The following is a 22,710-nucleotide window of genomic DNA, read 5'->3' on the forward strand; positions in this document are numbered from 1 at the left end:
TCCGTTAAGACGATTTTTTAAAGAAACATTGTTTTAAAGCTGTTATTAAATTATTTCATTTTTTAAACAGGAATAAAACGTTTTTTTTTTCAAAATAAGGATGGGAATGGACTGGTGGAGAGGGAATGTAGTAGGGATAGTATTACAACTGATATACGTTTAAGGGGTGGGCAAGTTAAATTATCATTTTATTCCTCTTTAATTTTTATATTGTACACGTCCACATTTTAACTAGGTTTTAAAAACCTATGTGTTCGCGTTGGAATAAAGTATTGTATTGTCCCACTCACAGATATTGAAGGTTTCTCATTTCCAAGAATGCATCTTTGTCAATAGATGAGATGATATTTGCAGAGAGATTCCTAAAGGAATGAAACCACAGTAAATCACACAGTCGAACCTCGATAATAGGGAGTTTAAGAAACGAACATTTCTCTCCAATACTCGTCAAAACTACTACATGAAATTACCAAATTTGAGGTTTTGACGACAACGTGGGCAAACTACAGTGAATCTTTCAGTCTCTCTTTCATATCTTTCAGTGAATCTTTCAAATCCGTCCGTACCACTCCAGTTATAGGACACTTCGCACGTATTGTATAATATAAACAAGATTGAATAATCCTGAAATACTTAGAATAGCTCAAACGTATATTTTGAAGTGACGTTTTCGTCCCCGTAGCGGTCGTGGTTTCTTAAACTCCCTAATTACTTGGGATACCTTAAGACATACGTTTCTTTTATTTGCCAGTTGTATAAAATCATGTCTCCTTTTGGCATTATGACAGCACTATCCCATATGCAGCTTCTTGGTGTAATTTTGATAAGACATTAAAGATGTCCAGTGCGGGACATCACCTCTCGTTATGGCCCCAAGCTGATTTTGTGTATAGTTTTAGCAATCACTAGCTCCTACTAGATCCGCAACTTAATGTTAACGCAGACATTACTCTTAAACAGCACAACTCAAAGCTTCGTGGAAAAAAAATGTTACAAACGACAGAGATAAACTTCGAAAAAAATGTTACGATGGACAGTTCGAAAATCCCAATTGCGAACCATCCCTGCCTCCTTTTCGTGACGTCTCTTAATTGGAATGTCATCTCGCCATTAGTTAAGTCGCCACCAAAAAGACTGAGTTATCTCGCTACCAAGCAAATACTAAGCAATTCGAACACCACCTCACATAAACGACAGAAACTATAGCAAACAGCGCGGAAGGTACAAAAAACAGGTCACAGGTCAAAAGACAGAGGCCATTGTTTTACCAACACCAAAACAATCCTAAACATTCATTAAAGCTAACCTTAGCACGAATTAGGCCTCGACAAACTTTGTTAGGTCTAACGTTAGCACTAGTAAACAGTTAAAGGGTTGTTTCTGTACTGGTAAATCAATGACCTGTGACTTGTAACCTGTGGCCTGTGTTTTGTACCTGCCGTTCAGTAGTCTGTTTACAATGGAAAAGATCACGTTATCTTCAGTGAACACGAAGCACTTTCATCGATAGTATCATTCGTTCGCTTGCTTGTAGTTTAGAACTCCTTCACATTAGCAAAAGTGCCACACTCCACGCAGCATAAATAGAACTGAATAAATCAGAACAGTCATCAACCTGGCCCTTGGTGGCGACTTGGCGAGAGCGAAATCAATTTTTGCTGGCGACTTGACTGGTGGCGAGACGACCGTAAACCGTTGGTGTACTTACAAGCCCTTAACAGCTGTAAGACCAGTGAATGTATTAGCGGCTATCCAGGTGATTCGATTTCCATCTAACCTCCTGTTGAGTGAAAACACTTATCCACTTAAGTTTTGACACCTTTTAGCAGAAGTAGAAGGTGAGCGAAATAAATGTATATGTTTGAGATGTGGGTTGTAGTCGAAATTCAGAAGTGATCCCTGGACTCAGGTTGACAATTTAAACAATTCTCTCTTATAAAATTAACAAATAGATTCCATATTGCCGTGGGTCTGTTCATTAACAGATCACAGATGGTGTCAAATGTGGTAAGAACAAAAAAGTGGCACACGAGGCGATAGCCGAGTGTGTCACTGATGTTCTTACCACATTTTGACGTCTTCTGTGATCTATTACTGAACAGACGCACAGCAACATGGGATCTATTTGTTTTATATAATAACAAATTAAACTTTGTTCACATAAAAGCTGATGGTGACGTCAATCGTGCGTCTGTCCGCTACAAGATCATAGGTAAGAACCAATCAAAATGCGAGAATAATTCGGGTTATTATATAATAGCTCTTTACCCGCTTTGGCTTTAGTTTTACTACACTCAAACGAAGGATAATCCAAGGATACTTGTATTAATGCTACCAGAATCACCACAATCCACCCACAGTTGGTACACAAAGTGAAGCGTCGAAACACCAAAAAATCTAAGGTACTCACAACAATTCCAATTCCTCTAGTTTAGCAAACACTTCACTCTCTAACGTTGATGAAAGAGCATTATTACTCAGGTCCCTAAAGATTACAAAAAGGAAGAGAGAACTTCATTAGAGATGAGTAGTTCTAATACACTGAATCTTCCCTCTGACGTTGCCTTATATTGAAAGGGAAAAAATGAACAAGAAAAGTCCTGTCTGAGAAGGGTTAGCCTGCATTGCAAGCTGGCGTTTCTGTGGCTTCCGATGTTTAAGCCACACAAAAACTGAAGCAAGACAAAACGAGGGGTGGTCCATTCTCGTTCCCAAATCTAATCGTTTTTCTTGAATCTTGAGAATTTTGAATATTCCCTGCACGTAAATGCCTGCTATGGATCCTAGAGAAGGTTAACGCACTTTACTTTGCACCCAAAGCCTCTCTTCTCTTGCAGAGCAGGATGGAAAGTACATACATATAGTATGTGTATGTGGCAAACACTGCAATGCAAAACATGAGAGCCTGCTTGGAGTAGTATGTTTTTTTGGTTTCAAAGAGTTTGACTGTATAAATTCGTTACACAATACACAGACATAAACGATACTTACAGCATTTGTAATGAATGTAAGTCCGAAAATGCTCCGTTGGCAAGATGATAAATGCTATTACTTCCCAAACCTCTGCAACAAAAAAAAAAGGCAAAAAGAAGCCATCAAGATGGGCGTCGACTTTCACAAAATCCCACTTTGATCACAAACCAGATTCGCCTTCAGTGATCTTGTATTCACTGAGAACTGGGGGCTCAAAAATAAGGTGGCTCAAAACGGTTTTCAGCTGCACGCGTGCATAATCCACCCACCCTGGGGTGGGCAGCTTTGGATATGAAGGGCAGGGATGCTTGTTGGAAATTTTGAATTAAACCCTTAAAGAAGACCAATATGGGCGTCACCCAGGCTTCTTTTGACCCCTAGAAGAGACCATAATTATTTAAATATGTATTTTTATATTTCTTCGCGTACTACCCGCCTCCTCCCCTGGAAAAAATCGAGGAGAGAGACTCGATGACATTTTGACCAGAACACCCTAGGTGAGACCAAAATCCGAAATTTACACCCCTAAAGTGAGACGACGAGCATCCCTGCTCCTTTCATATGCAAGTAAGCCAATAGTTTCCCCTAGACCTGACATTTTCGTATCGAGAGTGATTAGGGCTTGGAGGCACTTTTGGTGTTGTTAGTTAATCTGTAGCACGGTGACATGTAAACTGACCTGTGACTCATAACCTGTGTTTCACAACTGCCGAAAAAAATGCCATACTATATTGCACTCGCTTTGACAAAAATTAAACTTGGAAATGGCTGTTAATTTACTACTGAAACTGGCAAAATTATTCCTGTGGAACTTACAATCTTCTTAAATTGGAAAGATGAGCAAATGAAGTTGCATCAATGTACGAAAGTTCATTCTTGGCAAGATAGCTGTGAAAAAAAAAAAAATTAAGGTCAAATCCAATAATAAAAATAGTTTACTTCATAGAAAGTGCGGCGTACGGGGTTTTATGCACGAGTTGTTTGTGTCAAAAACCCGAACGAGCGAGGAACGAGCGAGTGAGGGTTTTTGACACAAACAACGAGTGAATAAAACCCCGTACAAAGCACTTTCTATGTCGTAAACTCTTTATTACACATAACATGAGAATTTTCATTAAAATAGTTTTCTGAACGCGAATTAGAAACAAAAACTCACTAACAATAGAACCAAATGCAAATTTAATTTAATTCAATAACAAAGTACGATTTGCACGATTTGCACGATTTGCACGAGATGCACGAGTGATTGGCATGGAAACGCCTTTACGCTATCGCTGATTGGTTATACTTTCACATGTGAAATAGCTGTACGCCATTCTGATTGGCTGTATAGGTCTTTTTCACATGTGAAAATAAAGCGTATAGATTTGTACAAATGAGCTTTATGGAATAAAATTCTCATGTTATGTGTAATAATAATAATTATTATTATTATTAAAAAGCAACTGCTATTAAATAAAGAAGTATAGGCTGTGAAAATACATTTCCATTTACCCAGGTTGACGGCTGAGAGATGAAACTCTTACTTTTACTCTATTGTTGGAAAAAAGGTAGCAAAATGCTTGGACTCAACGGGACACTTCCTGTCAGATGCTAAAATTAGGCATGCATCTAATTGCTTTTACTTCTGGCCCTGGCCTTAAGTGTTTTTTGAACCAATAGGAATTAAAACCTTGAGATTGGGAGATGTGGGAGTCAACCTTGCTTTATTACGTATGAAATGATAAGCAAATTATGGCATCATTAAGTAGGTATATTATCTAAATAAATAGGTGAAGTACAGAATTCCAATAAAAACATCAAATGTCAAACATTACTCTCAAGCTTTGCATCTAAATAAAAAAAAATGTTTGGGATCCAATAATCAACAGCAGCCAATCATGCACTAAACTTGGCATGTAATATTTATAACTGGTAAAACTAACAGTGTGTATGAATCTGACTGGGCATGTGTAATATTTGTGAAATACATTGTACAGTACCGCTCAAAAGTAAGTTACCAGTCTCGTCTCGTTTCTCACGAGACTCTTGTTTCACAATAATACACTGCCGCCAACCGCATTTCCCATTACACTTTTAGAGTTACGTGCTCCGTTTTGGAGTGCAAGCTTCTTTGTGAACATGACACAGACAAGACACTCATCCCATGAGACTCTCTTCTCGCAAGAGGGTGGTAACTTTCTTTTGATCGGTACTGTAGGAGTCACAGCCACAAGGAAGCATCATTTATTTACCATGAAAAAAGATGACAAAACTAAAAGAAACACATCAATATTGAATGAGACTCACAGCTCTCTAAGAAGAAGTACTGATCTCCAATCTCCTTTGCTTGTTTCAATTGCACGGATGCGATTGCTATTCAAACTTCTGCAAGTGAAATTAAGCAATACACCACTCAAAGTCAAGTTAACAGATGACAATATTTTTCTTGACATGCCTCGTATTACAAAAATATTAACCTCTTACTAACCTAGTGCAAGGGCGGTAACTGGGGAATATTGGCCCAACGTCGTAGTCCGTACAAAAACGACTGAGGGCCAACAATCAGCAGTATGGTCCCAAACAAGTGAGGTTAGTAAGTTGTTTATTAAATATTACGGCATTGTTTCCTTGAGTGATTGCACTTTTCTCCGCTTGGTGAATCTTCGGGTATCGTCGTCTTCCATCAGCAAACTTTGAACAGTAACCTTTGACATGTAAAACTTAATTCCTCTTGCTATAATTATTATTGTACTGTTATGACGAAAAATTAAATTCCGCCTTTTTTAAAAACTTTTTGTTTCACTCAACTTAAATTTCTCAAGAGAGAGAAAAAAATAATGAGGAAATGGACCATTTCCATGGTAATGGTCCATACTGTACTGTAAACTTCGAACCAGAGTGCTCCATTTGGTGTGAGAATTGCTCTCCATATAATGAACTAATTTATCTGATCCATTTAAAATTTCTTTCACTTCCCATTCACAAAATTTTAAAAATAAGATTTGCTGTTGTGGTTCAACAGCAATGATTCGCAGTTGATTCATAGTTTTCAATGTTGGTTTCACAAAAAAAATTGGCCTATGAAAGCAAATGTGGCAAGACTGTTATAACTTTGTTTTGGTACCATTTGCACTGTGTACTTAATATCATTAGCAAATGCAGACAATGAAAATTAACTAATCCCTTAAAATTTGATTATGACAGGCTTGAATGCTACCCGCATAATTCTTTGATGTTTTTCCCTTTAATGCTGTGGTTTGTCTCGGTAGTGTAGTGGATGAGTGTGTTTCCTCTTCACCCATTGATCTGAGTTTGATATCATTCATTCAACTTTAGGAGGTGGTATGGCCCTGTGGTTGGGTTGCTGGGTTTGCATGCAGTTGCCTCGGGTTCAAATCTCATTCTATCTTCTGGTTTGGATTTGTTTCCAGTTGTCCTGGATTCAACTCCACCACGCTTTGTAATTAGGCAACTGGTTGCCTCCTGCCAGTTGGGATTCTTAATCATGTTTCTGTCAAGTTTGAGTTGTTTCTTTCAGATTATTAAAAAGTGGGGTGCCTGTAAACTTTGTAGCTTGATAGCTAAGTGCACTTCCACTATAAACAAAGCATTTACATTTTTTGTGTTTTTGTGTTTTTGAGAGAAATCAGTGATATGCAGTGACATTGAAAGGAGCTGGGATGGCGCAGTGGTGAGAGCACTCGCCTTCCACCAGTATGACCCAGATTTGATTTTTGGTAGTTGGGAGCGCAAAGACGATTTCTTGTTTTTTAATCACGTCCTGCTTATTGCTAAGCAGTACGTATATTATTGTAGAATCAACGCTTTCGTACCATCTCTCCGAGTATGTACTTCCAGAATTAAGGCTGTTTATGAGTTGGAGACTGCTATTTCAAAAAGTGGAAAGAGTTTGGCTTTTTATCTTCAAAAGTGGGGCAAGTATTGTAGACAAGGGCAATAACGTATTGCGGAGGTGTTCACAACCCTCGCGGCCTCGTCGAAACGTGTTAACTTAATATTCTCAGTTTGTTGTTATCAGCTTAGGTAGCCTAAATGTAGTTTGTGCGTGTGTGTGTTATAGCTTAGTGTTGTCCTAATGTAGTCATTTGTTCTGTTATTACTAAACGTAAACAATAAAAATAAATAAAATACAAAAAAAAAAAAGGTTCGATTCCCAGATTCAACACCATATGTGGGTTGAGTTTGTAGGTTCCCTAATCTGCTCTGAGAGGTTTTTCTCTGGGCGCTCAGGTTTTCCCCTTTCCCCAAAAACCAACCTCTCATTGATATGGACTGATTTCATTCTATTTGATTTCGGTACAGTCTCCTCAATATTATTAGTGTCCCACCACTAAATACAGTTGACACATCAATGAAGTTGTTGATCATCAACATCATCTTCATCAAATTTCCAACCTCTCCTAACAGAGGAACAACCTCGCTGGACTGGCTAATTGTTTAGAAACTTAATCTTTGAAAATTAGGAACATTAATATTATTGTACACTGTAGGAATTACTGTTCCATTTACATGTAGTTATGTAAACATTAATGGCTCAATGGAACATGATCAAACTCATTTCTTAGAATATAAATTACTGTAACAATAATGATTGAGTACACCTCGTACGGAATGTAAATGTAATGCTTTTCTTTACAGTGGAAGTGCACTTTGTTATCAAGCTAGTTTACAGGCACCCCACTCTTAATAATCTGAAAGAAACAATATTATTCAAACTTAACAGAAAGATTAAGAACCCCAACTGGCAGGAGGCAACCAGTTGGCTATTTACAAAGCGAGGTAGAGTTGAATCTGGGACAACCGGAAACAAATCCAAACCAGAAGTTAGAATGGGATTTGAACCCAGGACAACTGCATGCAAAACCAACACCTTCACCACTGGACCATACCGCCTCCTTAAAAACCTTCTTGTAAAACTTGAATTCACAAACGACCAGTTCTCAACCGGCTTGATAGCTCAATTGGTAGAGTGAGTGCAGTGTACTGTAATTGCAATATTATGGGTTCAAATCCCATTCAAGCGTGGACTTTTTCAGGCTTCCTTTGCAGCTACTTTAAGGTGCTCAACTAACTGCGATAACCTTTCCAACTTACGTTAAAATTTTGGAACATGATCACTAAGAAACTTACAGCTTTTGAAGATTTGAAACCCCAAAGAACCACACTGTGGACACTGACGTTAAATTGTTGCTATCAAGGTTCCTGGAGACAAAGAAACAAGTTAGAAGGAGAAACAACAAAAACAAGTGAAAAAGCAAGCAGTTCATTTCCTAATACCCTAAAACTAGTGTCATAGCTTTTGATCCCCTTATTCTGTTAGTAACTTGACATAGACCATTTTCATGAATGGTGACTGGCACATTAATTAGAAAAGACCTACTGCCCTCATTTTGAAACAAATGTTCAAGACAGGAAAGGCTTATTAGCATTAAAACAGAAGAATAATTGATTTAGCTGCCACTATGAAAGAGGTCTATGCATGATTAAATGGATTGCTCACCTCCATCAGATGTTAATATCCATCTACGTTTAATTAGGAATAATATACCTGGCAACTTTTCTGTGTCATTTAACCCCTCCTGAGAAGGCAACTTATAGCTTCTTCTCCTCAGTGGGAAACCCCTTTAAGGGCCCTATCTAACATTTGGAAGAGTTGTGAGGAATCCTAAGGGTGGTTTTGAAATTCTTAAGAAATCTCATCCCTCAATGATTGCTCTCTGTTTTAAATAACATCATAGATTTCTGGGGAAAAATACAATTATTTGCATGGAAATTACCCTACTTAGCAAAGGTTTCCTTGACTTCCTCTCTCCTAAGAAGGAAAGGACTTTTCTGCATGCATCTCAGGCATTATGCAAAGAGACATCATGCAACATCACCTCCATTCTTCAGGCGCTTAAATTTAACCTGGCTATAGCAGGTTTGAAACCAGTTAAGAGTTAAATTATTTGTGAAAAGTTCTGGATGACATCCATTCAGAGGTTTCCTTTCATTCTTACAAGAGTGCGGGAAGTCAAGGAAACCTCTGTCACACAGTTTGTTTTCCTCTGGGGGAAACTGATTCTCAAGCCAGATTAGGTGCAGGGCTCAAAAATTAAAAAAAAAAGTGACAATTTTGTGACTACATCCAAAAATTTAGTTGTAAAGCAGTTGGGCAAGAAATTGCATTGCCAGTGGTTAAACAAAAACAATATTTGTGTATAAAGAAACCGCTGAAAATAGCGAACGATTGTGCACATAAAATGGATTGCAGCTAAATTGTGCCCCATATCGTCAGATTGAAAGGAAATTCATGGCAAGAAAGAATACTTTCATTCCTTATTTATTTAGCAAAAGTGGCAAATGCTAACCGTATTATTTTGAAAGAACGAAGGTGAAAACTAGTCGCAAATTTACTACTTCTCCGCATATTTTAGTCGCAAGTGGAACTGTATTGGTTGCAATTTCAAGCCCTGAAGTGTGAAATTTATTTCATTCACCAGGCAAAAGACTCGCACCATATGAAGGAGAGTTGCTTAAGGATCTAGTAATATTTCAGCTGTACATGTAGGTTAACTTCTCCTCTCCATTTATCTTTGAAGTTTATGACAATAATTATTATCGTTTGGTTTTCATCTGGTGGTGGTTTTGTTTTCCAGTTTCTATTTTGCCACTTATCAAGTGAAATTCTGTAAGGAAACCCACCCTAAGTTTGAAAGCTTCAGATGTTTTGTATTCATACCTATGCACCATTCAAGAGATTCTGGCCACAGACCCCAACTTATACCAAAGGACAATAATCAAGATTCTCTTAAAAGAGAATAAATTACTACTATAATGCACTTACAGTTCTTTCAAATTGCTCATCTGCCAAAAGGAAGAACGTGAAATAGAGCTGATTTTATTCTTGGAAAGTTTTCTGCAACAATAAAGAGATAATAATTTTGTCATTTCTTTATTTATTTTAGCAAAAGTGGCAGCAATGTGGCAACTGCTAACCCTCTTGTTTTGAAAGAGCAATGGTGAAAACAAATTTGCGACTTCTCCAGATATTTTAGTCACAAAGGTATTGGTCGCAATTTCAAGCCCTGCAGTAGACATAAATTATGCATGGCAGTCAGAGACTGAATTATGTTCAACCATTTAAATACAATCGTTATGAGAAAACTTTATAAAACTTCATAAAGAATAAATACATGTATAATCATGAAATCATAAAGAATATCTGAACAAAGTAATATTGAGTCCAGTGAGTGATTAACCCTTTCCCTCTTAAGAGTGACTTAATCAACAGAACAAAACCACAAGCAGAACAAAAGCTTGCAGCAAAGTCTGTTAAATTTAGGGATAATGGTAGCCTCACAGCTATTTGTTGGCCAGGCATTGGAGCCATCTTCTGCCATGTTTTTGACTCTTAAAGGAGCCAGTGAAGATAAAAAGAGTAAAATCAAAAGGTAATTTAACCGTCAAATTGGCTAATCCCTATCACACAAAAACGTTGCTTCTCAGTGGTTTCAAAAAGCACTGACAGCCAAAAAAAAAAAGCCTCGGCTACTTCACTCAGAGAAGTCACATATTCTTCCCCCAAAACTGACAGAAAAAATGAAGAGAGATTCTTTCAAACCTAAGTTTAAACCCATTTTGACAATGACAACATGAAGTTGTCACAACATACATGGACCAGTAATCATCAATTTTGCTTTTAAAATGTGGTCTCTGGCAGCATTCTTTTAAAAATGGCATGCCATCGGACTCCAATTTCCCTAGAGAAATGGGCCATCAGACCCCTTGTTGATACAGTTGGTCACTACACTCAAACCAGCTGCCACCAACTTCAAGTTTTATTGAAACCTCTCTTTTCAAATTTCTGATCATTATGAAATGCCACAAGTCCCCCTTTCTAACACAGACTGCCTCATCCCACCCCACCCCTCCAAAAAAATCCCTTAATTCATTGACCCATTGTTCCCCGGGAGTGAGACTTAACAGATTTTACTCATCACCTGGGGGTGTCCCTGGGTGTTTGAGGTGTCAATAGGTTAAGGCCCCAGGGTACCCCCATTGAGGAGTAAATTCATCTGGCATTAGACAGAGTAAAATCTATCAGTGGACACTGGGAGTAAAAGGGCAAATGGGGATGTAATTATTGAGTGAACATACTAGATGTTATTAACCCTTTAAGGCCTGAGGGGACCCCCATTGATGAGTAAAATCACCTCCCGTAGGCAGAGTAAAATCTGTAAGTGACCAATAAGAGTAAAAGGTTTAAATGCTGAGAGCAAAGCATAAGGTTTGTCTCAAGAACACACTGCTGTGGGTGGGGGTTCTTTCACTGTTTTTGTTACTGAGAAGAACCGATTAATGAATACTGTACCGTAAGAATAGTCAGACATAGATTTGTTTTGGAATCCTATAAAAGTTGTTTTGATTCAAAAGCAAGCATTTTAGAGACCACAAGTCCATAGTTCACAAAGAGGATTTATTTAATCCCAACAAGAGGATTTCCATTCCAATTTTGGTAACAGCTCTAATCTTTACATCAATGCAGATTTCTGGAATTTTGGGTTCACCTAGGTGCATAAGACCACCAAGATTTCAGAAGTTTTTGTTCAAGTCGAAACCAGAACATTTCTGGTGATTTAAAAGTATCGAAACAGAGGAGATTCAAAATTCTCATCAAGGAACCTCATATAAAAATCTATAGCTTATAATTTTTACCTTTTGTTGTTTATTGTTTTGCTCTTGGTTTCTTTATGTCACATATCTGTGACTTTACAAGTTTTTAACCAAGTTTGGTCAAATTTATTAGCCAATATAATAATCATTGTCATGGTTCACATTTTTTCCTCATTCAATTAAATTTAAACCAGTTCAATTTTCATTTTCCTTTGTTTCAGGTTAAGATAATGAATATAAGTGAAGGAGAAATTAAAACTGAACTGGTTTGAAAATTTTCGAACCCAGAAAAAATTTGAAACACAACATAATCAACAATTATTTCATGAGCACGTGTTGGATATGAGATGGTAAATAGCCAGCTCGGCACTACACGCCTCATTGGCTATAACCAGTCTTACATCCAAGAAGCGCTAAAGGAATAATACTTGTTTTATTAAATTCAATTCCTTAAACTTCAAATGTTTGGAAGTACGAAATACGAGCGAAAAAAGCGAGAAAATCTGAGCAAACTTGATAAAGATACGATATTGTGCAATACCTGGTGGTCAGACAGATGCAGGTTCATCACAAAATTATTTCTTACCTTTTCACATACTTCTAAACATCAGAATTGATCAAAACTTTCCACAAAAGGTTTTTTTTTTTTGTGCTTTATTCAGAGAGAAATTTTGCTTTCCGGCAAATACATGTAATTTTTAATTAGCTTAGCAACGCTTACTACAATCATAAGGGCAAACAAGGTATATGAGCTGATAACCGAGATTGAGTAAACCAATCAGAGCACGAGAAATGCATTAACCGAGGTTACGAATTTAATGATCATTATTCTTTTCTTGATAAGGCAGTGTCAGGCTATTAAAGCTGTAGACTAGAAAGGAAAATAAAACTATCTCCTCATCACATTCATTGTGGAAACCAAAAAAGATGCTGTAGTTTCATTACCATGAACTAAAATAATATTGGTAGTAAGCATGGAAGGTATTTTGTCATGCAAGATTAAGGATGGTAACAGGCATGGATTAAAATTAAGAAAACACATAATGTTGTCAACAAAATAATCACCAAAGTATTTAATATGCATGGTCGGACATCATGTGTATGTCATTGCATGCATTCTTGTTTGGTTGTCGAGAATATTACACATGTGAGCTAAAAGAGTAATTTAGTAATGTTATTGAAATCTACATGTATTTCGGCCTAAAAAAATACACGCAAAAATACAGCGATAATTATAAGTACGCTCCTGAAATTTAAGTGTCAGTTTCACAAAAGAAGAAGGTAAATGAAGAACTTACAATACAGCAACAGTCTTGAGACTCTTCAAGGGAACATCCACAGCCCTGATCAAATTTTTTGTTAGATCTCTGAATAAAGTAAAGAGAATAAAAACATTTAACACATTATTTTTTTAGCGCAATAGTCGACCATTTTACAGTCATGTGCTTATAGTTACCTGGCCTATGAATGAAAGTGAGGCTGGAGTTGACCTTGTTTAGATAGAATCCTCACTACTTTTCTTATGTAAATTCCCACTAAATTAGCATGAGAACATCATCATTAACATAAGAAAAGCAGGGAATCTCTATCATCACAAGGTCAACTCCAGCCACACTTTCATTTAATGGCCAGGTAACTAAGCACATAACTGCAATAAGGTATATTGCTTGTAATCTTGCAATCTGATTGGCTAATAATTTTTACATCATTTTTATCATAATTTTATTCTTATTGTTTTGTTGTAAATTATGTATTAATTTATTTGCAACTGAAAAGCCCATGATTATTGGGAGTTGCAATCCTTTCCAGTGTGGTGCCTCTTCCCAGTGGGTTCGGGCAAGAAGACGAATGACATTTTTCAGACTACTTTAAACCTATAAAGTTAATAATTATTCAAAAAAGAGCAGAATGAAGAACATTAATTTCATTGGTAAAGAAAAAATGAAAACTGTATTATTTTTTTGCTCTCGACTAGCACTTACAAGTATCCAGAAGGAAACAATCTTTTAAAGAGAGAACCAGTTTTGCTCCAATGAAAAAGTTCTGATCATTGAAAATCAACACTCACGAATAACTGACTGATAAAGGAATTTTTTTCCCCTGATAATTATTAGTTATTTCCAAAGGTGATTTATCAATTAAATACCCTCCATTATTCATGCCTGAGTATTACCAACACCAAAAAGATTTTTACCTTTGATAAAGCTAATTACAAAATGTGTAGATAGTGCTTTGTTTAATAAAACCAGTGAAAAGAATTTGTGCCGTGATAACAAAAAGTATTATTTTGAGAATCAAGTTAGCCACTTTTACACTCAGATATATTTTTATTTATTATTATCAGTTTGCCAGCTGTTTAATGATTTCAAAGTTTTCACAAACTACTGGTAATATAATAATATTATTGCTGTGGTTCAAAATTTTTCCTAGTTTAAATTTTTTTAAAACAGTTTCAGATTATGATAACGAACATTACACAAAGAAAAATGAAATTGAATTGGCTATGGTTTGAAAATTTTATAATTTAAAAAAAATTTTGAGCCACAACATAAACATTAATTTAAAAATTGATGAATTATTGTGCAAACATCCCTAGAAAATTATTGAGAATCTTTTGAGCAGATGCCACATGGTTTATTGTTGTAATATTTTTATTATGAGTTAAGGCAAAATAATTCCTGTACATGTCTTGCAACCAAGTTTGATTCAAAATATTGTTGTGTCTGAAATTACAACTCAAACTAGCAGCTACAGTACCTGTACCACGTATGTTGGTTCAGGCAGTGAAAAATTGCCTAAAATACCAATATTTTGGAAGTTTAAAATTATTTCAACCTTTTCAGTAGATTGAGTTGTAATTTTTAAACAAAGGGAATACATTGTATGTTATAAGACAAGGTTGACACACTTTAACACAGTCTGCAACACATTACATGACTTTGTATACTTCATAGAGTCCTTTCATCGGAAAACAAGAGGCCAAAAAATTAACCTCCCAACTGTATGGCTTCATACATGTACATGTACAAGTAGCTCTGTGAGTTGGTACAGTGTATCTAGAGTATTAATTGCATCCGCATCACAGTGGACATGGGTTTGAATCCTGCTGAAGCTCCCTGGTCTATTAGACAATTGCTTACTTTGTTCAGTTAAGAGGAGAATCACTTCTCCATTTCAATGGCCCATTTCCGAGTTGCTGCATGCCTCAGTTTGAAAGCGAGTCCTGGTGCACAACCATTCAAATGGAAATGAGTTGCGTATTCTTATGCAAATCAAACTCATTTCCCTTACAATAGTTGAGCACCAAGACTCACTTCGAAACCGAGACAAACAGCAACTCGGAAATGGCCCATTACCTTACATTTTCATTGGTCCCAGTATTTTAATGAATACTAATTTAAAATACATTGGATTTTTCTCAGATTCCAAGCATTCAAGCTAAATGACAATGTGCAATATTTCTACTTACATTTACATGTACATTGTTTTAGACTAATATTCTTTGAGCATGAAAGTAAAGGTCTCAAAAAGAATTAATTCACAATACTCAACAGGCACTTTTTAGACCTAAATATGTAATGCTGTTGTAAAGGGTGGATGCTTATCTTGAACACAGGAAATCGTAAGATTATAGCCTGTCAGGTGAGCATCATGAAAAGCAGATGAAAATAAGAGATAAGCATATTATTAAATAAACCATCCTGGGCTTAAGAAAATCTTCTACATAAGCTACTTACAATTTTCGTAAGGAGGTTAACTGGCTCAAGGCTGCAACTGGAATGGACAGAAGTTTATTTCTGCTAAGCTTCCTAATAAGAGACAACCACACATAAAAACAAAGTCAGTTACAAATAAATTATTAAAAACTGATTTGTTTTGGAGACAATTAAAGAACAGACACACAAGTACAACAGAGCAAATAAATTCATGCATTTCAAATTCAGTAAAAACAAGCTAGCTTGCTTAACATGTGAAAAAATTCTTTCTAAGCATGCTGATGACATGAATGAACTTGACCTGTGTTCCTTGTTTTGTCAAAACTAGGTTGTCATTGTTATGAAAACTAGTACATTGTCATTGTTATAAAGCAATAATATTCTTACTTCAAATAAATTAATTATCTTAGCTGTGCATTTATCAAGTTTTGATAAACTCTGCAAGTTTGGAGAGGATTCAAGGAGCTTGAATAGCTAAACTTTTGCCTTTTTGTCAGGCTCTCTAATCTCAATAACACGTTTACATACTGTATTATACACAATATGAAGCCTGATATGCGCATGATGTACAGTCATATATCTTTGAGTAGAGAAAGCCTTATCATAAGGAACAAAATGCTACATGTAATTATTCCTTGAACCAATTTAAAAATGTAAAATGTATTGAAAGAGCCTTGATGCCAGAAAAGCTGATAATTATGACAAACTATGTTTTCCAGAACCTGGGCACACGGTTAAATCAAGTTGCAAATGTGCTGCAAGGGGATATTTTGATTGATTTTCACAAAAGTACACAATTTCATTCATTCATTCATTCGCAAGGATTAATACGAAACTCGTGGGAGCAGTTTTCTATCTGTGATCAGAGTGATTAGAACAAATGCAAATTTAAATATCCCACCACCTTGTGTGTCTTTGAAACTGTATACACACATGATGTGTTGAATTCTGTTGCAGTGAATTGAGTTTCTTCACTTCAGAATTCGGGAATACAGAATATTTACCCAGGAAGCCCCACTCACCTGGAGATGATTTTAAGGGAGGCCTGCGAGATTATGTCCAGGTTTGACCCTAATTAGATGAATGCGAATTTCAATAAGCGTCACGGAGTGTCTCCTTGCTCTTCTTGCCAACTTGAACATCACTCGTGTCTCAAAATATATCCCTCAAATGCTGCTCTTTGAGTAAAGATTAACTGCTGCATTTACCCAAAGCTTAAAATAACGCTATAAACCTTTATTCTTACCTTGTTGTTGAAAATAGGTAGCAAATGCTTAGACTTGAAGGGACACTTCGTGTTGGATGTCAAAATTGGGCATGCATCTAATTAGGGTCAAACCTGGACATAAGTGAGGCCTGCATCCGGATGGAATTGGAATTGGAATGAAGAGGGAAGAAAAACTGGAGGGACCCAAAGAAAGAGAAAACTAACAACAAACTCAACCCTAGTATGGCATAGCATCCATGAACTGAACTGAGAGTGCTATCCCTGTTGCCCCATCCCTTTTACATTGTACATGAACCAACTTTTATCAGAGTGATGGACACCTGCCTCCTACCCTTCCATGGAAGGGGCTCATGGCGGCCATCACTCAGAGCAAACCCAGGCAACACTAGAACCTCCTGGGCGCCATTTCTCGAAAGTCCCGAAAACTTTTCAGGCTCGAAAAGCCACTTGTGAAACTGCCAACCACTTGTTTTGGAAAGCCAATCTTTTAACTTGCTTTTAAGGTAACAAAAACAAAAACAAAACTTGGGATTTGACGACTTAAATCCTCTCCGTTAGCACTTGGGATACAGAGAGAATTGTGACACCCGAAAAATGGCCCGTCAAGTTTCGGGACTTTCAAGAAACAGGCCCCTAGATATTATTCTGGCATCCAATCTCCACTTTGTGAATGTTACATGTAACTGACAACCTCAACATTAACACTCACTTGACTTTAATTATTTCAAAAAAATACCTTTTCATTGCTAAATATGACATCTACATGTATGACTTTGCTCTTATAAGGCATAACTTATTTGAAGAAATTGAACTTACAAAGACTGGACAGACGTCAGGTTGGCAAAGGCATTTGGTTCAATGGTTGAAATACGATTGCTGTTCAGGAACCTAATAATCACAAAAGCCATGAAATTAATTAATTTACATTCGTTTTGTTTTCAAGGGTGCATAATTACATAATTATAATGACATTCAAAGGTTTTGTTACATTTTACACAAGCAGTGAGGTTCCTTATTAGGAGGTTCCTTCCTTATGAAGTGTTGGGAATGCTGTGGTTTTGACCATCTCCCTTTCTCACTCCTAAATGTATCATTCCACTTTTTAATAGTACAGCTGTATCTGTATAACAGAGGTTTGTCTGGAGATGCGAGTGCAATGTGATCTACAGCTGCCTACAACAGTCAGCACCCAGTTGTTGAAACAATGAATTATTAGAGCTGTCCACCAGATAAAATAAGTCATAGCAAAACCAAATGCACAAAGGATCCAGTGGATAGTAGGGTCATTATTCATCTTATTGTTATCATCCTCATCATAATTATTCCCACTGGGTATATGCACTCAACTTGAATTAGGATTATATAACGATCATTCAAATCAGTACTTACAGATATTGCAAAGACATTCTTTTTGTCACATTTTGTGAAGGAATAACCGAGATCTTGTTGCGATGCCTACAGCAAAAGCAGCCCAAAAAACAACCTCAGTAACTCATAAACAACCCTTCATCTTTCCAAGGGTGAGCACTCAAGATGCCAAGCTTTTTAAAAGTGCGCTTTTACATTGGAATGTACGGAATTTATCCGTTCATTTTCTTTGAAGGTTCCACAAGTGCTAAATCCAACTGTAGAGAATTATTGACAGAGATCAACCAAAAAATCTTCTGAAAAAGATGGCACATGCCAGGAGTTATAGAGTACATTGTACCAACAGATTTTCAGAGCATAATGCAACAAAAACCAAACTAAAGCAGTACAATGCAATGGAGAAGACAGTACATGTACCATGACTTGTATCATCCAGTTGTTATAATTATATTCGTGCCATGGTAGTAATAATATTGTTCTTATAAATTTGCCTGAGTTTTCTGAGTGATTTCAAGGGGTTTCCAAAAAACAAATTACAAGTTCTTTTGCAATTATAATGGCTTCTTCAAATGCTGAAGCAGAAAAACTGAGGGAAAGATGCGACAAAAATTATAAGCCAGAATTACTAATGTTCTTTTAACGGAAAGCATCCCACATCCTTCTTACAGTACAGTCACAAGTACAGCAAACACAAAGTTCATGTTCAGTTTGATTCCACAAAAACAACTTCATTTCTCAAATGTCTTCCTACAATCTTTAGAATCATACATTTAAGTTACTTACAAAGTTAAACGAACCAGAGATGAAGGCAAAGCCTGCCAAGGTGGTGCTTCCTTAAGCTGATTTTCATGAAGGAGTCTGAGAAGGAAAATACAAATAATTATTATGTGTTCTAGTTGGGTTTATAAATACTGGTAATGATATTATTTTATATGTAAACTCTTGGCATTTTGTCACTTCCCTAACTTTATCTTAAGTTTATCTTCTCTTTGATTCTGCACTTCAAACTTGTCAAGAATTAAACAACTTTGTAACATGTATTGTAACTTAAAACAGTCCACCCAATCACGCATGTTCACAAAGAGTGAGCATGTTTTATAGTCCTTAATTTGCACACCACTGTATGAAGTGAAGTGTGTATTTCATGAGGGTACAGTACATGTAGCATTTAATAGCCACAAGCTAATGAGCTTGCGGCCCTCAATCAGACCAGACCACAACACCCAGAACTCTGTGCCCTGCCCAAACTGAATACTTTCATGCTTTGCAAAAAGTGCACTCCCATGTATAAAACATCGTTACACTGTACTTTTCTTTCCTTTCAGTGCATGCACTGAAAATGCATAAAACTAGTCCACGTAGCTAATGCATTGGGTTACATGTTCATGTACTGTACACTGTACACTGTAGTTGTAATATCTACCTTTGAACCATCTGTTTGCTCTATAACTTGATATACATTCTAACACACATGTAACTCTACCAACATGTGTGCTCTGATTGGTCAATTATGCAAGGGTTTCATTCAAAGCTGGTCAGCATCGGTATACTGCCATCTGTTTGTCAGAAATTTGCCTCTAACCTCTGGCTACTCTGTCTTGATTTTCACTCAAAACCTTGTAAAAGATGAGAGTGACTGCTGTTTACATCGATTAGCCCAGGTATCCATTTCAAAAGTTATTGAAACCCCTGATTATGCATTTCCCATTTGTGCCTGGATACACAATACCAATAACAGTTGATATGTCCAGCTCCATTGTTCACAAAATGTGCATGCTTTCCACAAACTAATAATCTCTGGGGTTTTCTTTGGTTTCAAATTGTTTAAAAGACTGCTAACCTTGCAGCATGCAACTGTGGAGTTATGGATGCCCTTGGGAGGTTTGCTAAGCATCTATGACTCACTGACAATGCTTTTACGATGAATGATTACCATTTCCTAAGTACGCAGATCAATACACAAAACAACATTGTTTACTGAAAAAACTTACAGCTCCTGGAGGTTTGAAAGTCTTGACAGTTTTGGCAAGTCCAACGTCGTCAGTTCATTCGAACTTAAATCTCTACAATTGAGAAAAAGAAGACTTAGTAACAAAAGATTACATGTACAAATGTGTTCACTTTTCCAGCATCAACTTACTAAAGTACAGTATCAAGGACTACAATTCGAATGAACCTCCACAATGCTTGTATGAATACTCCAAGAATATTTTGCTTTTCTTTAGCTTTTACTACTCTCATGGTGGGCAAACGTTCAAATTTTAAACCCTTTCTGTCCCTCTGTTCTGAGAGTAAGATTTGAAGATTTACTGTGTAACGCCAAACAATTTTACATGTCAGTGGGGACGGGGGGGGGGGGGTGCTTCAGGGATAAATGGGGTAACAACATAATTATGTAGGGGAGCTTTCCTTTTGTCAGAACTGGCCGGCCAGACCCATCAATTTGCAAAGAAAATGCAACAATTGAAGGAACACTTACAAGTACATGATAATCCCTCGTATTCTTCCGGAGGAGTGTACATTTGTATATCATCCTCAAAGAGTGTTAATTTGAAGGTGTTGTAGAGTTAGTCCTTCCGAATGCCTGGTCTAGCCAGTCAGTTCTACCAAATGGAAAGTGCCCTAGGTCCACTAAAAAACCTGTTCCCTTTAACCATAGTTAATCAAGAGATTGGTCATGAAACCTTAAAACCTCCAAAAGCGAGAACAGTGTTGTGGCAATTGATATTGAATTGACCGTGACCCTGCACAATCTTTTGTTTTCACTTTGCATGGGTTTGCACATTAGTTGCCCCTAATTTAATCGAAGGATTTGGTTGGTTATCTTCTCGAAAAGGTGTGTTTTGCGCATGGTCAAGCCAAAAATACAGACAAAAACATGAAACAACTTGTCAAGTTTTATAACCATCTCCATGCATTGACTATGCTTAAACCCTTACAGTCCAGAGAATGAAGATTACAGACTGATTTTACTCTGTCTAACCCCAAATGATTTTACTCATCAATGGGGTCGCTTCAGAGACAAATGGGTTAACAATGACCAGAATTGGTTCACGCTAACTCTATCAAATAAAATTTACCTGTAACTACAGGCATACAATATTTCTCCAAAATGTTCAGTCTCATGAATTTACAAATAGATTCAGAAAGCTAGAGTTTGTTTATACCTATCCTCACTTCTTGTTCAGAATGTTGTTAGCAATCAAGTTCATATATTGAAATTCTCTTTGAGCACCAAAAACAACTTTAATTTTGCAGATATTAAAAAAACTCAAAGCATCAATTGACAGAAAAGTTGCTAGCACTTTTACAACAATATATCAAACACTAAACAACAAATGACAGATAATTATATACAATCTCATCCTCACAAGTTCACCCACAATACAAACCACTCTGCAAAAGTCATGCAATGATGAATTAGTAATCGAGTAAAACCATCCATAGCTGCTACTTCTCAGAATCAAGAGTTCATTATGTTTCTCATGGTTTCCAAGTTTTCATTCTGTACATGCACCAAAAACGTAAATTACCCACAACGTACTGTAGCACTTGCTTAGTTAGAATCCAACGGTCCAATAGCTTAATAAATGTCATGTCCCATATCATTAATTTTGTCAAGCAACATCAACTGTAGTGTACATCAATGTACAGTACATCAATACTCTTCTTGTTGGCCTATTTTTTGACAATCTTGAGGCCAAGAAACATCTTTGAATGATGAATCACAAACAAGAGAATCCACTCAAACAAATGAGAGTTCCAAAGTACTATGATCAAGGTACAATACAGAAATATTTGAAGGGAACATTCATCATCACTTCCAAAGCAGTACCATTAAGCCTAGTTATCAGTTGACCAACTTGGATTGGTTCAACAAATTTCTGTACACAAACACATTGAGTTTTCTTCATTTTCTGGTTGAAAGTACATCTGTTGTGGATTTAATTATAAGTTAAGCCATACTGGATAGTCTGAATGCAAAAATGGCCACCAGTAAATTAATTCCTTTATCTTTGGGAAAATTAGTTATTTGCATGATTTGCCTAAATAATGTAGCTAAAATCCTTTTAATTTTACACGTGGTCACAAATCTATCAGAGTTAATTAGCACAAAGATGCATGTACAGGAATAATTTATTGGTGCCCATTTTTGGGAAGAAACTTGCATGGGTGACCTTTAATTTGGCAATATGCCCAAACATTTTAGGTTTTATTTCAATCCAATCGTTTCAGTCAGGCTTGGAGGTTTTGTTTTTCCTCTCCAGCTTCTCTGTTTTTTTTTTGGCTCATCAAATGACGTCAGCCTGTGAGGCCATATGCCATGTAAATGAGCGTCCCTTGTGAAAGAAAGTGTTTTTCTTGTTTTTGATTGTCTTGTGTACAAGACAAAGGAGAAAAAAGACAAGACAAGACAAAGGAGAAAAACAAAAAGTAGCAAAATTGGTATACATGTAATTTGACAATTTAGGTGTTAGAATTTCTGGGAGAAGTCACATTTTTCTAACTCTTCAGGTCAACAAAAATTAAGGTTTTGAGAAAGTCAAGAATTCGCACTTGTACATGAGCTTATTTTTCACTTGAAATAATTTCCATCTGTTTTTGAAAGTATCATCATGATAGCTGCACCTATTATTGTTTTCTTAAACCACTATTACAGTATTTTCTTCTGACAATGGTATTCTGTTGATTTTAAACCTGACAGCGAGACCGTGGATTTTCCTCTGGCTGACGCAAACGGGGTTGCTTTACAGTAGGTCTGAATGG

At 36.6% G+C, this 22,710-nt stretch overlaps 1 protein-coding gene across 2 annotated transcripts in view; it reads right to left on the bottom strand.

Annotated features, from left to right (window-relative positions):
* The window catches only part of LOC138057271 (leucine-rich repeats and immunoglobulin-like domains protein 3), a 56,147-nt gene that overhangs the window by 11,807 nt on the left and 21,630 nt on the right, over positions 1 to 22,710 (bottom strand). Inside the window, exons 1-14 of one of the 2 annotated variants that reach the window (XM_068903315.1) lie at positions 19,935 to 20,110; positions 18,727 to 18,801; positions 17,965 to 18,030; positions 17,392 to 17,463; positions 15,369 to 15,440; positions 12,930 to 12,998; positions 9,803 to 9,874; positions 8,107 to 8,178; positions 5,263 to 5,340; positions 3,790 to 3,861; positions 2,992 to 3,063; positions 2,411 to 2,485; positions 1,709 to 1,780; positions 291 to 362 (exon numbers count right to left, since the gene is read on the bottom strand). In XM_068903315.1, coding sequence (XP_068759416.1) covers positions 291 to 362; positions 1,709 to 1,780; positions 2,411 to 2,485; positions 2,992 to 3,063; positions 3,790 to 3,861; positions 5,263 to 5,340; positions 8,107 to 8,178; positions 9,803 to 9,874; positions 12,930 to 12,998; positions 15,369 to 15,440; positions 17,392 to 17,463; positions 17,965 to 17,981 — 815 coding nt within the window. In that variant the 5' untranslated portion in view covers positions 17,982 to 18,030; positions 18,727 to 18,801; positions 19,935 to 20,110. Of the gene's footprint in view, positions 1 to 290; positions 363 to 1,708; positions 1,781 to 2,410; positions 2,486 to 2,991; positions 3,064 to 3,789; positions 3,862 to 5,262; positions 5,341 to 8,106; positions 8,179 to 9,802; positions 9,875 to 12,929; positions 12,999 to 15,368; positions 15,441 to 17,391; positions 17,464 to 17,964; positions 18,031 to 18,726; positions 18,802 to 19,934; positions 20,111 to 22,710 lie in introns of those variants that run through there. The other variant, XM_068903316.1, reaches the window with a different exon arrangement.

This window comes from Montipora capricornis, chromosome 7 (genome assembly GCF_036669925.1).
Source record: "Montipora capricornis isolate CH-2021 chromosome 7, ASM3666992v2, whole genome shotgun sequence".
Taxonomy (NCBI): domain Eukaryota; kingdom Metazoa; phylum Cnidaria; class Anthozoa; order Scleractinia; family Acroporidae; genus Montipora; species Montipora capricornis.